Source organism: Bufo bufo, chromosome 6 (genome assembly GCF_905171765.1).
Source record: "Bufo bufo chromosome 6, aBufBuf1.1, whole genome shotgun sequence".
In the NCBI taxonomy this organism is placed as follows: domain Eukaryota; kingdom Metazoa; phylum Chordata; class Amphibia; order Anura; family Bufonidae; genus Bufo; species Bufo bufo.
In genome coordinates, this window is record NC_053394.1 from 54,102,508 (window position 1) to 54,118,944 (window position 16,437).

A 16,437-nucleotide genomic window follows, 5' to 3' on the forward strand; every position below is an offset into this window, starting at 1 on the left:
TCCCATGGACTATAATAGGAGGATTTGGAAGAACAAAACTGGAAGTTTCAGAAAATATACACACATGTTGATAACCCTGATCATTAACAATAACAGCGGATTCTGGAACACAAAATATCTGCCACATATGGATTGCAAATTCGCTTGTGTAAAAGAGATCTAAGGCTAGGTTCACACAGAGTATGTTGGGTGAGGATTTTGGTGCAGCTTCCAAACCAGAATTCCTGCAAAAATGCATGCAAACTTCTCAATAGTTTTCATACAGAATCTGCAGGTTATTCCTTACTGTGCTGTTTTTTCTGCATGCAGTTTTAAAAAACGCGCCATGGAAACAGAAGTGTCCTATCTATTCTTGAGGGCAGATTTCACATGGAATCCGCGACCAGGAATGAAAATTCGCACCAAAACTGCATTATAAACACATCAGGAAAAAAAACGCTCGGAAAAAAACGTGATAGATATTCTGCATCAGTCTTTTTTCCGCCTCCAAAATACTTAATCTGAATCTAGCTTAAGGCCCAATGCATACGACTATGGCGATGCCATATACGTGTTGCAGATCCACTATACAGAAGATACTGAAAAGATAGGACATGTTCTAATTTTCGAGGTGCGTGGAGGGATGGACCAGAAGCACACAGAAGGGCTTCCATGTTTTTTTAATGGCTTCTGGTCCTGGAATATGTCCTATATTTTGCCGCATCTTGCAGATTGAGGACCTTTTGAAGTAAATGGGTCCTCACCGCGTTACGGAGTTCACACGGCCGACGCTCTGTTTTGCAGCCACTTCATGGTCATATGCATGGGGCCTAAGACAAGCAGCAGTAGTGTGCCTCTTGAGCAATTACCGCATGACGTACCTGCCATATTTTGCCCAGAATTAGCATAGGTTACTACATCTCCGTGTAAGATCAGCCTAATAATTATTTACAATGTATTCATTTAATGCTACATTTTCTCTACAATATCGGATGATATAAGGTTGAACATTTGTATTATATAGACTCCAATACTGGCTACTTTTCAGCAGTTTTGAACTGAAAGTTATCTCAACATTATATGCTATATCCTTAGTTTTTTTAAACTAAATTCATTGAGAAATAAAATAAGTATAAAACCACTTACATTGTGCACAACATGAGTTCCAAAAGAGCGATTGTGACGTAAGTCGTGAACATGAGATGACCTTCTTCCTAAAGTTAAGAAAATGTTCAGAAATGCCTTGTCATTATCATATAAACATTAGTGAGAATTGTATCATTACATCATCCTTTATATAAAGATAAGAGTGTATCTGTGTGCGATTTGTGTGTACAATATGTGACATTTAAGTTTTTATGTGTGTGTCGCAAGCTGTGACCAGGAGCTTTGGTGGGTGATTGGTCCGGCACATTTATCAACCATTTACACAACTGTTGGTGTTCTGGCAGTGGTTCTATAATGTCAGTAGTTTCTCATGGACCATTGGTAGGAGATGCTCTGCTCTGGAGTGTACATGAAATACAGATGACACATGGGGGGCAAAAAAGGGACACATGGACCCTTTACGGACATCTTCATGGTTGAACCACGGACTGCCTTGTCACGTATGCCATCCCCCTACATACAAGAGCTGGGGCAAATACAATCGACAGTACTGTTATGTAGTCCTAATTGTATAGTATAGCCAACTCTGGTGCCAATGATCATGCACTTCTATATGGAACCACTTGCTGCTTTGTAATATTCTGGAATTTCACTGTTCAACTTGCAGGATCACAGGCCGAACTGGATGGACAAATGTCTTTTTTCGTCCTTATGTACTATGTACTATGTTACTATGTTAGTTGTAAACAATGTGGGAAATGTATCAAAACTGGTGCAAAAGAGAAGTGGAACAGTCACCAATAGCAACCAATTTAAGGATAAAAGTTAAAATCAGATTAGTTTCTTTGGGCAACTGCTCCACTTTTCCTCGCACCACTGTGTAAATTTAGCCTCCACCCACGTGGGATAAAAAATATATATTTGAAATCTTTATTTAATCAAAGTAGTTGTTGAAGTAACTTTCATCGGTTCTGAAGCAGCCATCAGGCATTGCTTGCTATGCAGCCACTTCACAGCCTGTTGAATGTGGTTTTCATTTATGTAGATGTACTTCTGAGCAGCACTTAAAGACTTGATTGTGAATGCCGTTAGCCTGAAAAAGAGCATTAAACATTTTTAAAGGACTGGTACAGGATTAGAAAAACCTGTCAACTTGTTTCCAACAACAGTGCCACCCCTATCCAAAGGTTATCCGTGCCATTGCAGCTTAGCCCTAGGTACTTAAAGGGGTTGTCCGGGTTCAGAGCTGAACCCGGACATACCTCCATTTTCACCCGGCAGCCCCCCTGACTTGAGCATCAGAGCAGTTTTATGCTCTCCTTTGCCCTGCGCTAAATCGCGCAGGGCAAAGGCATTTCTTGGAGATCCGGTGACGTACCGGGGCTCTCCATGGGGCTGCCAGGAACCCCGGTGATGTCACCGGCACTGATGGGCGGGATTTAGCTCTGCCCTAGCCAGTAAAACAGCTAGGGCAGAGCTAAAGCCCGCCCCTCAGAGCCGGTGACGTCACCGAACACACTGCCGGGCAGAAGTTACTGGCCGGCAGTGTGTTATTAAAAACAAAAGAGCCCGTGCCCTGAGCGATTTAGCGCAGGGCAAGGGAGCGCATCGGAGCATGAGATGCTCCGATGCTAGCCTCAGGGGGGCTGTCTGGGTGAAAATAAGGATATGTCCGGGTTCAGCTCTGAACCCGCACAACCACTTTAAATGGAGTTGATCTACAATATTACATACAATATCTAAAGGTCATCAATATCTGACCAGCTCCATGCGAGCGCTGTTTCCTCTTCATTACACTACACGTCGTCTCCATTGCAGCGGTGGTGAAGGGTGATTACAAGCACTCGCTCCATCCAGATCACATGATCGGGTCGCGCACTTGCAGCCGGTCAATCTAGCCGGCATACAACACCACAAGCATCACGTTACCTAGGTAACCAACGCCACACATGGTAAACGTATACAATAGGACGTCTGTCAAGTGGAATTGTTCTCAATTTACATATTATCACTTTTATGTGTATCTATACGGTACTTCAATCATAATAATGATGTTTTAACCCACAGATCGCAAACTGTGTCAGAACGTGCATGTACTGTACAGTATCTGATATATACCCCAACCAAGGGATGATTACTTGTCCAAGTAATTGATTAAGCCTATGGCAGCCATCATAATACAGTATATACAGTATAGACCAAAAGTTTGGACACACCTTCTCATTCAAAGAGTTTTCTTTATTTTCATGACTATGAAAATTGTAAATTCACACTGAAGGCATCAAAACTATGAATTAACACATGTGGAATTATATACATAACAAACAAGTGTGAAACAACTGAAAATATGTCATATTCTAGGTTCTTCAAAGTAGCCACCTTTTGCTTTGATTACTGCTTTGCACACTCTTGGCATTCTCTTGATGAGCTTCAAGAGGTTGTCCCCTGAAATGGTTTTCACTTCACAGGTGTGCCCTCTCAAGTTTAATAAGTGGGATTTCTTGCCTTATAAATGGGGTTGGGACCATCAGTGGCGTTGAGGAGAAGTCAGGTGGATACACAGCTAATAGTCCTACTGAATAGACTGTTAGAATTTGTATTATGGCAAGAAAAAAGCAGCTAAGTAAAGAAAAACGAGTGGCCATCATTACTTTAAGAAATTAAGGTCAGTCAGTCAGCCGAAAAATTGGGAAAACTTTGAAAGTAAGGGCTATTTGACCATAAAGGAGAGTGATGGGGTGCTGCGCCAGATGACCTGGCCTCCACAGTCACCGGACCTGAACCCAATCGAGATGGTTTGGGGTGAGCTGGACCGCAGAGTGAAGGCAAAAGGGCCAACAAGTGCTAAGCATCTCTGGGAACTCCTTCAAGACTGTTGGAAGACCATTTCAGGGGACTACCTCTTGAAGGTCATCAAGAGAATGCCAAGAGTGTGCAAAGCAGTAATCAAAGCAAAAGGTGGCTACTTTGAAGAACCTAGAATATGACATATTTTCAGTTGTTTCACACTTGTTTGTTATGTATATAATTCCACATGTGTTAATTCATAGTTTTGATGCCTTCATAGTCATGAAAATAAAGAAAACTCTTTGAATGAGAAGGTGTGTCCAAACTTTTGGTCTGTACTGTATATATTAAAAACAATAGTGCAGGAGATAAAAACGACATCACTGGAGGAGACATACAGCGGATGCAAGTCCATTGGTATCCAACATGATTGATCATTCATTAAAGTGCATATGCAAAAAGTTGATAAATGTAATGAACATTGGACAATTACCCATATTGTGTCTCCTCTACATACAAGTGCTGCTCTACACAGAAAATGACCCTACTATCTTGTGGATAGGTCATCAATATAAAATCCTGTGCACAACCCCTTTAAAGGGAACCTGTCACCTCCCAAAACCATCCCAAGCCGCCAGCATTACCTGCGTGTAGCCAGCAGTGTGTTTCTGATGATGCCTTTCCTCCTGAAGGTAGATGCAGCAAAAGTACTGAAAACATTATTTTATCCCCTGCCCGGCGCGCTTCTTCACACATGCTTGAAGTCAAGGAGGCAGCGGCCTCCTTGCTTTAAGTCACGGTAGACGCACCCCCTTCCTTGCCCCTTCGCTGGGACTGACAGCGCTTATGCTGAGAGTTCGGCAAAGCCAGCTGTCACAGTCACAAACTATGGTTTTGGGAGGTGACAGGTTCCCTTTAATGATATCACTTTATTCAAACTGATGAATTTACCAAACCTAACCAAAATGAGTGACACAAAACAATTAATTTCACTTTCAGACATGACTCACCCATGTAAGCATACTAGAAAGCTGGTTTCCCAATCCCATTTTTATACATACCATATATCTTCATGAGCCCCATGAAACATTGCATAGGATCCATTTTCAGTCCTTAATGTGAGCTGTTTTTGATAACCTGGAGATAAAGCATGATTACAGTGAAGACTTTCTCCATCTCACAGCACTCTTCACCTTTGGCGTTCACCAGCTCTGCTCCGTTTTTCCCTGTGTGTTGAGTACAGATCCATATAAAGTGTAATATGCCACATGCAGGTTGAAGAAGAGCCGATGAAAGCCAAAGATGAAGGGCCGGTGAAGAAGTGCTGCTGCACCTTCCTGTCATTAATAAAGGTTTAGGTCCCCTTCAAGAATTGAAATTTTGGAAAGAAAAATGATGCGTAAAAACCTATTATTATGGTACCGCCACATGGTGCGACAGCATCATATTAATTATTTAGAGACAAATTGTTTATCCTGTCTTCACTGTTAATGACCACTGGGTAACCCACAAAATCGCAAGGACATTAATAATGAAGACAGAATTATGCTGCTGAAGCTTGTCGTACCCGTACAATTTTGTTAAATATGATCTGACAGTTCTCCTGACATCTTTATTCCCACTAAAACAATTCTGCACCAGACCTCTGTTCCTCTGTTATTCTACCTGGAAATGTATGAGACATTGACAACTGGACAATGCCATTCCCCTTGTCAATAGGTTGTGTCCCTATAAAGTTTAATACCATTTGGCCTCTTTCACACGTCCGTGCCCATGATGATAACCGTAACAAGATGATCAGTGGTTTATACATGAAGATGTCCGTGACAAATCCATGTTTGTTCCCTGTGTCAGTTTTGTGCCCTCTGTGTGTCATCTGTATTTCACGGAGACACTGATAGGCTGAAAATTATTTTCCAGAGAATCTTCTACCAATAGTCTGCAAAAAAACACAGCATGGACCAAACATGGAGGACATCTGTGTTGTGTTTGTGGTTTTCATAGACCAATAGACTATATGTGCGTGAGGGATCTATAATCATAGACAAATATTGTAGGTGCTTCTATGGTGTTCATGGAAAACTGATGCGTGAATACACACATAAAAGCCAATGGATACGTGCAGGAGCGGACTGGGAACTTAAAGTGGCCCTGGAAAAAATACTAAAAGTGGCCCCGTTTTGTAGTTGGGTCCAAATTGATGGAAGGCAGGGCCAGCATTACCATATTGTGGCACATTATACCACCCCAACAGAGCCAAATACCACAGTCAATCACTAAATACTGCCAGCAGCAAAAAATACATCCCCAAAAACTTCCACTGGCCGACCGTGAAGAGGGCCTGGGGGCCCCCTGGGCATTGGCCCACCGGGAAATTTCCCTGTAAGGTCTATGGCCAATCCGCCCCTGGGTACGTGAGCAGTCTGTAGAGACCATAGACACATTCATGATTCATTGAGGTGTGAAAGAGGCCTTGGCTGAACAGAGTCAGAGCACTGTACCATTTCTCTGCTATCCCTCCTGAAAATGCATGAATACATTTACAACTAGGTGTTATCATTGCATTGTCAATATGGTGTGTCTGAACACCTTCTGATACTGTAAGTGCCTTAAGCCCCAAAGAAGCAGAGCAGACGATGGGAGTTGTAGTGGCTCTGGCTGTACAGTCAATCACATTGGCAATCCTCACGCCAATTCCCTCAGGGCACATCCTAATTTTGGCGCTCCTGCCTGATGGAAGTTGGGGTGCCCATGATGGTATAGGTTTGGTGCAGGTGCCAGGCAGGAGGTATAGGGTGCAATGGCCGGAGTATGGTGCAGGAGTCAATAACCAGTCCGGATGTAGAAAATAGACATCTTTCTTTTTCTAAAGTGCAGAATGGAAGTTGTTGTACATCCAAAGATATCAAGGCAAGTCACAATGTAGTATCTGCCAAACAGCTGTATATAGGCAAACAGCAATAATGATGATGATAATAGGAATAGTAGAACCTGAGCTCTTTCTAACACTTTGCAACCTTTCCAAGATGATCAGAGGAATGCAAAACTCTCAAAAATGAGATAGCGTCTCAGACTACAAACCATCCACACACATAGGAAGAAGCTCACAACGAGCTCTGCAATTTCCAGACTGAGGAATACAGATTGTCAAACAGTTATATAAGTGCGAAAGGTCTTGTTAACAGTTACTCCTTCCACATGCAGCAAAGTCTCCATATTGGCCATAAACAGTGAATACCTTGCTAGCATGCCCAGCTTTGTGATCCTGGACAAGGAGGTTGTAGCTGAAATGAACAAGCATCTGTCAGTTTCACAGGCAGAGCTAAAACTCAAGTGGCTGATGCAATAGCTAGAAATCTCCTCCCTCCCTCACATGGGATAGCTAGAAATCTCCTCCCTCAGTGGAGTTAGCTAATTCCCTTTGATAAGTCAGGGCATAATTAAACAGTGCCACTTACATACAATGCAAAGCTTAAACAGATAAAATAACAGCAAATCAAGAACAATTTGCAAGTACCATGTTCTGGGGTATTGCATCAGCCCAGAGTGTGTAGGAATGGAACTGTATTCTAATATTTCAAGAAAGAATAGCAGAGGAATGGAAATCATAACACTTACTTCATAATGATATAATTAATTAATAATTGCATCATATTCAACCATGTCACTCGCCTTCAGCCAAAAATTCTAGAGACTTGGCTTTTTGTTCAGGTGTTAGTTCATGTATGCTCTCGAGATAGTTCAGTGTGACCACATATCTTAATATCTTTGCTGCGTTCTGCTCTCCACATCCTTCAGGCATCCGGTGGACATCGTCCAAGTTAGCTACAACATTGGCCATGATATCACCTGGTAAAACATGTTATAAATAATTCCCGCAGAAAAATAAAATAATGTAGTATTGTACTCCAGTATAAGGTGAGATTTCCCAGGGATCACTGAAGATTACTCACCCTGAATTATGAGGTGGGCACGTTCAGAGTCGGGTACTAGTCTCTTTGGAGTATTGATGTTAATAGCAATTCCCTCATGGTTGTCTTACAAAAACAGAGATAAACCAAAAGTTAGAAATTAGTTGTGCTCTTCCCCCCTTCACCCCCAATGACTTGCTGAGGGTATGCAAGGTTCTCACTTATCTGATGTTTCTATATTACTATGTACATCAGGGGCCCAGTAACCACTGACACTCCAGCTGTATTAAAACTGTAACTCCCAATGTGCCCCATTCATTTCTTTCCCTGATATACATAGAACATACATTGCAACCATAAATGTATTACTTTCTGTAAAGAATCTATATTGTCACATCATACACAACCTCTTTCGTATGGGAAGCGTTGTTGCAGACAATTGTGCAAGTGGAAGCCACAGACAGACAGAGTTTACCCCTGCAATGGCCAGCCATGTAATACACAAATAGCTTGAGTCCACTGGTAAGAAGCCCACCTATAGGACAACTATATGCCATAATAAAACATATGATATGGCCATGTTGTCAGGGTATGCCATCAATGTCAGTGGGAATCTGATGTTGCTCTAGAAGATAAAGAGCTTGGTCGAGGGTTGAGCTGTGTCGAGAGTTGAGCCTAACATTCCGGCCTCCACTGTTCATGGTACTATGACAATATCAACCCTTTTAAAGGATTAACTGTAAAAAATCTTAGTCTAAGAGAACACCACATTTGTGTTCTACCGTATGTATGGCATGGACATTTGGAAATTTTCTGGCATACATATCTGTTAACGTATAACTTTATGAACATCCTTGCAGAGTTTGCAGCTGCAGGAGCAAGGAGCTTGATATCAGTCACAGCCAGGCCCAGTGATCCCCAAGAGAAGGCAGAGATGGTTTACTACTGTCCCCGTCTTCACTATCGCCAGGTGCATAGTTGGTAAAAATCCAGAATTTGCAAGAACAATCCCCAATATTCAGTCCCTGCAAATTCAGGCTGAAAATAGACTTAAGTATATGGGTAGTTCCACACTGTTTGGGGGGGGGGGGGGCGCATTTCTGGGGGCACGTCCCTAATTTATCAACTGTAGAGTTGGTAAGTATGTTAATAAGTATTATATATATATATATATATATATATATATATATATATATATATATATATATATATATATATATATATATATATCTCATATTTCAGTTGTATTTTGTACTATTAAAAAAAAAAATTAATATAGAAAAAATTTGAAAAATAGATTTTTTTTGTTTTCCCTGTTTTAGATTTTCTCATGTATTAAAACATTTTGTAAAAAAAGCTAAAAAAAACAATGACATACAAATAAAGCCTTTTGTATCACCGAAAAAGGTGCAAAAATGAATTACATAGAGGAACCAACAAAAATTCTGGCTTTTGCAGGAGCTCGTACTTAGGCTACTTTCACACTAGCGTTTGGGTGTTCGCTTGTGAGCTCTGTTTGAAGGCTCTCACAAGCGGCCCCAAACGAATGCATCAGTCTGGCAGCGTTTGTCCTCCGCTCAGCAGACGGACACCTGAACGCTGCTTGCAGCGTTCGGGTGGCCGCTTGGCCGTGCGGAGGCAAACGGATCCGTCCAGACTTACAATGTAAGTCAATGGGGACGGATCCGTTTGAAGTTGACACAGTATGGCTCAATTTTCAAACGGATCCGTCCCCCATTGACTTTCAATGTAAAGTCAAAACGGATCCGTTTGCATTATCATGAACATTTTTTTTTTTTCATGGTAATGCAAACGGATCCGTTCTGAACGGATCTAAGCGTTTGCATTACAGGAGCGGATCCGTCTGTGCAGATACCAGACGGACCCGCTCTGAACGCAAGTGTGAAAGTAGCCTAAAAAAGAAGACTATATGTCTGGTCATGAATGGCTGTGAACAGGTACATGAACATCCTGGATGCTCGACATTTGTTACTGTTCCTGTTTATGTTTTGGTTTATGATTACCTGATGGTAAAATAAGGAATGTCTGTGCAATCTCCTCTTCGTATCCTTTTTGCTAAAAAAGAACAATACATTTTATAAGCAGTACAGATCATATATGTTTGGCCCACTGTATTTCAGCAGAGAAATTTTTTGGTGAATTGTTCTATTCCAGACTGTACTAAAGACAGTGTGAGGGGGTCACTGGGAAGGAATTATACTGTAATGACCCCTAGTGCCCCCCCATACAGTATAATGACCCCCAGTGCCCACCTTTCAGTATTGTGATCCCAATGGCCCTCCATACAGTATAATGACCCCCAGAGCTCAACCATACAGTATAATGACCCCCAGTGCCCCCATTCAATTGACCCCAGTAGCACCCCATACAGTATAATGACCCCTTTGGCCCCCTCACAGACTATAATGACCCCCAGTGCCCCCTATTCTGTATAATTACCCCCAGTGACCCGCATACAGTAAATTGTACCCCAGTGCCCACTCAAAACAGTATGACACCCCACTGCAGTTTCATTGCTTAGTAATTTGTGCAAAATACCACAAGGGGGCCCACAGTGTCTTTATCGCCCAAGGGCCCACATGAACCTGGAACCGGCCCTGGTAATAGGGACAATCCTATTACACCTTGCTGCACTGACTGGGGATCCAAATTGCCATTATACAGTAGTGATGGACGAACATCTGCCGGGACGGTTCGCGAATGCGCAAACACGATCAAATGTTCGTGAACCGCAAGTTTGCGGCGGGTCCCATTCATTTTAATGGCAGTCGAACCTGAAAAACCTTCAGCTCATATTTGCAGCCAAGAAATAATTACTGGAAGTGCACAAATAATCCCAAAACATGGACAGTGACACGCCTGATGTATTATTCGAATTTGCGATCTCCATTCATAATTTTTTTTCAATGCAAAATATCGGCAATATAATTTTCGCGTACGCGCAAATGCACTATACAGTACCCAAATGCACTATAAAGAAAGTATATTGGTATATAACACCCTGCTTCAATCAGTTTTTTGGGGGGGACGACTGGTATATCACACTAGTAGAAATTATTTGTTCCAATAACGCTTGTCCCTCTATAAACCTGCAGTATCGCAGCAGAACCACACACAACTGCCGCACAATACAAATGCACTATAATATACTTTCTAACATAGAAATTATATTATAACATTGTACAAGGAAGGTAATCCATTGGAATATACATGAAGAAAAAACGTAACCTTTAATAATTTTACTATGAGGGTCCATTCACACGTCCGTGTACGTACGGCTTGGGCACTTAGAACGACTGGAGCTTACACCCCGTAGGCATGGGAGGCAGATTGGAGGGTCGGGCTGAGCTCTGTAGTCCGCTCCGTCTAACAAAGACTGCACAACTGAGGCAGGCGCAGAGAAGGACCAAAAGAAGGGATCCTGTGGCCGGAGCCAATCCCTTGTCCAGGCTGACACGTGACCTGTATACCTTGCATGAACTTGGACGAACCTGCCCCACGACAAAGTGTAGTACTGATCACTGGTGGGAGAGACTGTGTGAACAGGCACCGAGACGCCTGCAGCGTTTGGGGCTCCATTGTGGGAGGTGGGGTTTCTGAACATTGCTATTGTGTGAACTGCACAGTTTTTGATGTGACGCACTGGAGTGAATAAAAGAGCACGGTTTGGACACAAAGCCTGTCTCCTGAGCCTCTGTACTGCCACCGCTACCGCCCGCCTACTAGAGCAAAACCCCTACAATATATATATATATATATATATATATATATATATATATATATATTAAGTGATCACTCTCTCTCAGGGGGTCGAAATCACAGACTTCTCCTCTGAAAATGGGGTTCAAGTCCAAAAGGTGCTTTATTTTGGCACTTCAGCACCATCACACACATAAACATCGAAAATAAACACCTGCCCGTCTGGGCTCTACCTAATACACGTGTTGTCTCTGCCTCACCTATAAAACGCCGTTCACACACGGGATTAGATCCATCTTCCTCAGCCATATATGGACCAGCAGCCTCCAGGCTGTGACCACACCAGCACCCTTGGGGGAGATGGTCCAGAAGTCCTTTCGACTCTGACCGTGCGAACCTCTTTCAGTAGGCGTCGCTGGGCCCCACAAACTTCAGGCTTTACAAAGCCTTGTGACCCCTCAGCCCTTCTGGCTGAGACCACACAGAGCCTCTCAGGATTCCTCAGCCTTTCTCCCTCCAGGCCATGCACAGAGGGTTGTTTTATCCCTCCTGATTACAGCAGCAGGCCTCACTTTGCGATCACCTCTGGCAAAAGACAATACATGTAGTGGAAGGGTGAGGACTGGCAGATCCCACTACCAAACCTATCCCCATTCCACATAAAATCCAGTCCAGAACAACATTTAGACCAGGGATCAGCAACCTCCGGAACTCCAGCTGTTCTGAAACTACAACTCCCAGAATCCTCCTTTTACTTCTATGGGAGTTACAAGAATAGCAGAGTAATTGTGCATGCTGGGAGTTGTAGTTTCACAGCAGCTGGAGTGCCGAAGGTTGCTGATCCCTGATCTAGACAAAACTGTCTCAGCAAACTACACTTTGCTGAAACTATTGCAGCTTTCTGGAATTCAGTTATCTCACCCAGCTGAGGTAACTGGGTGGGATATACACACCTGCCAGCACTTATACTGTACACATCACCTATATATATATATATATATTGTGGGGATGTGCTCGAGGTAGGCCACGGTAGCGGCGGCAGTATTGAGACAATCACAGACAGTCTTTGTGGTTCACCGTGACTTTATTTACACCAAAGGCATAACAGGCAATGTGCAGACCAGACAGGTGCATATCCACATAGTGCATAGAACAAAAGTCCTTCCATAGAAAAAATAAACAGCAGGTTTGAGTCACCTTGTTTTGGACAGACCACAGCAGTTTCTGCAGGCTTGTAGGCTACCTGCCTTTGTCTCCCTCAGGCCAGAGCCACTTCGGCTCGTAGCACCACAGGTCCCAGGACTATCCTTCAATGTGTGCTGCGCCCAGACTCTCCTCCTCCAGCACTGACTCTGTCTGTCGAAATCTCCAGCACAGCAAGACACACCCCACCCCCATCATCAGCAGGCTGGGTTATTTAAAGGCCCAGCTCCACCAAACACCTGGGCTGGCCGTGGGGAACAGGCACCCCCCCAACTCTTTACCTGTTCCCAGTAAAAACCGGCCCGGACACGCTGCGCCAGCAGCATTCGCCGCTGTAACCGCAATGATCCGGTTCTTACTCCACCGAGGCCAGGACCTCTGGTGGCACGTATCGTCCGTCACAGGGCCGGTACAAGGCAGGGGCCGAAGGAGCGGGTGCCCTGGGCGCTACCATTTGCGGACAGGAGGGGGGCGCAGGTGAAGTGCCAGCCACGGCCCCCCCTACATCATGCTGTGCCCCCCCATGTGCCCCCCCAACTAAAATGACCCCCCCCCCCCAAGTGAGCAGCCGCCGCCGGGCACAGGGAGATGAGCGCTTCCATTGCGCTCATCTCCATTGTAAACTGTCTGTGCCAGCGGAGGTGCAGGGGAGGGAGAGGCGTGTCCCTTCCCTTTCCTCTGATAGGCTGCAGGCAGGCACCGAAGTGGAGGAGAGGCCCCGCCCCCTAATTACTCCTGTTTACCTTTCTAAAGCTAAAGGACCTTTGATGATGTCATCACAGGTCCTGTAAGGGAACTGCACAGTGTAAAGTGTAGTTCCCAGGTTAGAACAGTGCATCTGCCAGGACCTGTGATGACATCATCTTCAACATCACAGGTCCTGCAGAATCTAGCAAAGGAACTGCACCAAAAATGGTGTAGTTCCTAGGTTTCAAAGGTACATCTGCCAGGACCTGTGATGACATCATCACAGGTCCTTCAACCCCTAACAGCAAGTATTAAAAGTTCACAAGCAGCTCTGTATTGATCCATACAGACTGGAATGGAGAGGTAAGAGGAGGTCCTCCACTTTTCATCATTTACCCCCCCCCCCTCCATGCCCTGTTTTTACTCATTGCTCACTCATGTATACTACTTCAGACAGTTACCACTACCTCATGTACCTCACAGTGACTATAATGCATAACTGACCACATATTTCTATAAACACTGCATCTACAGTATTATACCTTCTATGTGTCACATCAATACACTGCTCTGTATATATATATATATATATATATACACACACATACATGCACACACACTGCATATATTACACAGTATTATACATGCAATATGTACAGATATATAGTATATACCGCAGTGCACTGATATGTGAGGTATGAGGTATAATAGATGCTGTGTGTACAGATATCAGTACACTTCTGTATATACTATATATGTGAGGTACGAGGTATAATAGATGCAGTGTGTACAGATATATAGTATATACAGCAGTGTACTGATATGTGAGGTACGAGGTGTCAATACACTGCTGTATTTACTATATACCTGTACACACTGCATCTATTATACCTCGTACCTCACATATTACACTACTGTATATACTGTATACACTGCATATATTATACCCCGTACCTCACATATCAGTACACTGCTGTATATACTATATACCTGTACACACTGCATCTATTATACCCTGTACCTCACATATCAGAACACTAGGGAATATACTATATACCTGTACACACTGCATCTATTATACCGCGTACCTCACATAACTGTACACTGCTGTATATAATATACATCTGCATCTATTATACCTCTTTTGTGTGCCAGGGCTGTTTTGTAATCCCATTCCGGCCCTGATGGCATAAATTATAAAACGCAGCAGCAAGAATAGTTCATGGAACAAAGGGAGGGGCTATAAAAGGGGAATGGGGGCCCAATTTAGATTCCTGCTATGGGGCCCAGTGATTTTTATGTACGCCCCTGGCTGCAGGCACTAGGCCGGCAGCCTATCAGAGGCCGGCGCAATGACGTCATCGTGCCGCCTGAGCCTTACATTACAGCGTGGGACACAGGAAGAGGCTGCATCGCATCGCTGACACTTAGGTAAGTATAAGTGGTTTTTTTTTGGTTTTTTTTTTACAATAGTGTTACTGGCACATTGGGGGGGCTTATTACAAAACTGGCACATGATGATGGGGGGGACTTTATACTGGCACATGATGATGGGGGGGAACTTTATAGTGTCTGTGACTTTCAAAGTCCCACAGTCCTTTGTTCTATTGCTTTAAGTATATTCTTGTTTTGAAACAACATTGATTCTTTCTTAAAAACGGGGGGGGGGGGGGGGGGGGGGGGGCGCAGTTTGCCATCTTCGCCCTGGGCACCAAATGGCCTTGTCCCAGCCCTGGTCCGTCCATTATTATTCCGGGGACTCTCCTACCTGCCAGTAGCCCTTCGTGAGATCTAGGATCGAAAAATACCGGGCTTTTCCCAGCCGCTCTATCAACTCGTCCACCCGAGGCATGGGATAGGCGTCAAATTTTGATACCTCATTTAATTTCCTAAAATCATTACAGAACCGTAATGAACCATCCGGTTTGGGAATAAGGACAATCGGGCTAGCCCACTCGCTCTTTGACTCTTCTATGACCCCTAGACGTAGCATCGATCTTACCTCCTGCGATATGGCCTGTCGCCGAGCCTCCGGTACTCGGTATGGTCTTAGGCGGACTTTCACCCGGGGCTCGGTGACAATGTCATGTTCGATCAAGGTGGTACGTCCAGGAAGGTCAGAGAATACGTCCCTATTCCGACTAACGAATTCTCTCACCTCTTGTGCCTGTTTGGTCGACAGTCCGTCCCCTATCGTCACCCCAGCGGCGTTCTCCAGAACACCTGGTGACCCCGGGTCACTCCCTGCCGTCCAGACAGAGGGCGGGCTGTCTCCAAACAAATTCTCTCTGTCTCTCCAAGGTTTTAGTAGATTCACATGATATACCTGTTCGGGCTTCCGCCGCCCTGGCTGGTATATCCTGTAATCAACTGGGCCCACTTTCTCCTTAACTTCATGGGGTCCTTGCCACCGGGCCAGGAATTTACTCTCGACCGTGGGCATGAGTACAAGAACTCGCTCACCCGGGTGAAATGTCCTTACCCGGGCGGACCGGTTATATACCCGACTCTGGGCCAGTTGTGCCGCTTCCATGTGCTCCCGGACGATCGGCAACACGACCCCTATTCCGTCCTGCATTTTTCTTATGTGTTCTATCACACTTTTATGAGGCGTAGGCTGTTGCTCCCATGCCTCCTTAGCGATGTCCAGTAGTCCACGGGGATGTCGCCCATATAACAACTCAAAGGGCGAGAACCCCGTGGACGCCTGGGGCACTTCCCGTACCGCAAACAAAACATAGGGCAACAGTAAGTCCCAATCTCTCCCGTCCTTAGCCACGACTCTTTTTAGCATGGACTTCAGGGTCTTATTAAACGTTCTACTAACCCATCGGTTTGGGGATGGTAGACGGACGTGTGCAGGTGTTTTATATTTAATAGCTTACACAATTCCTTTGTTATTTTGGACATAAAGGGTGTCCGCTGGTCCGTCAGAATCTTCTTTGGTATCCCCACCCGGGCGAACATACTCATAAGCTCTTTAGCTATTACCTTGGCCGACGTATGGCGCAATGGGACCGCCTCTGGATAGCGAGTGGCATAG

At 44.3% G+C, this 16,437-nt stretch overlaps 1 protein-coding gene and 1 long non-coding RNA gene across 2 annotated transcripts in view; both read right to left on the reverse strand.

Annotated features, from left to right (window-relative positions):
* Window positions 1–2,016: 2,016 nt before the first annotated feature.
* Window positions 2,017–16,437, reverse strand: part of LOC121004845 (alpha-2-macroglobulin-like protein 1) — a 113,643-nt gene continuing 99,222 nt past the window's right edge. The window contains exons 25-29 of the mRNA XM_040437237.1: window positions 9,809–9,860; window positions 7,827–7,910; window positions 7,546–7,722; window positions 4,935–5,010; window positions 2,017–2,179 (exon numbers count right to left, since the gene is read on the reverse strand). Coding sequence (XP_040293171.1) covers window positions 2,017–2,179; window positions 4,935–5,010; window positions 7,546–7,722; window positions 7,827–7,910; window positions 9,809–9,860 — 552 coding nt within the window. The remainder of the gene's footprint in view (window positions 2,180–4,934; window positions 5,011–7,545; window positions 7,723–7,826; window positions 7,911–9,808; window positions 9,861–16,437) is intronic.
* LOC121004847 lies at window positions 2,178–4,550 on the reverse strand. Its single transcript, XR_005779833.1, has 3 exons — window positions 4,367–4,550; window positions 2,789–3,193; window positions 2,178–2,306 (listed from the first exon to the last, which is right to left on the reverse strand). It is a non-coding gene; the product is annotated as an uncharacterized LOC121004847 (long non-coding RNA).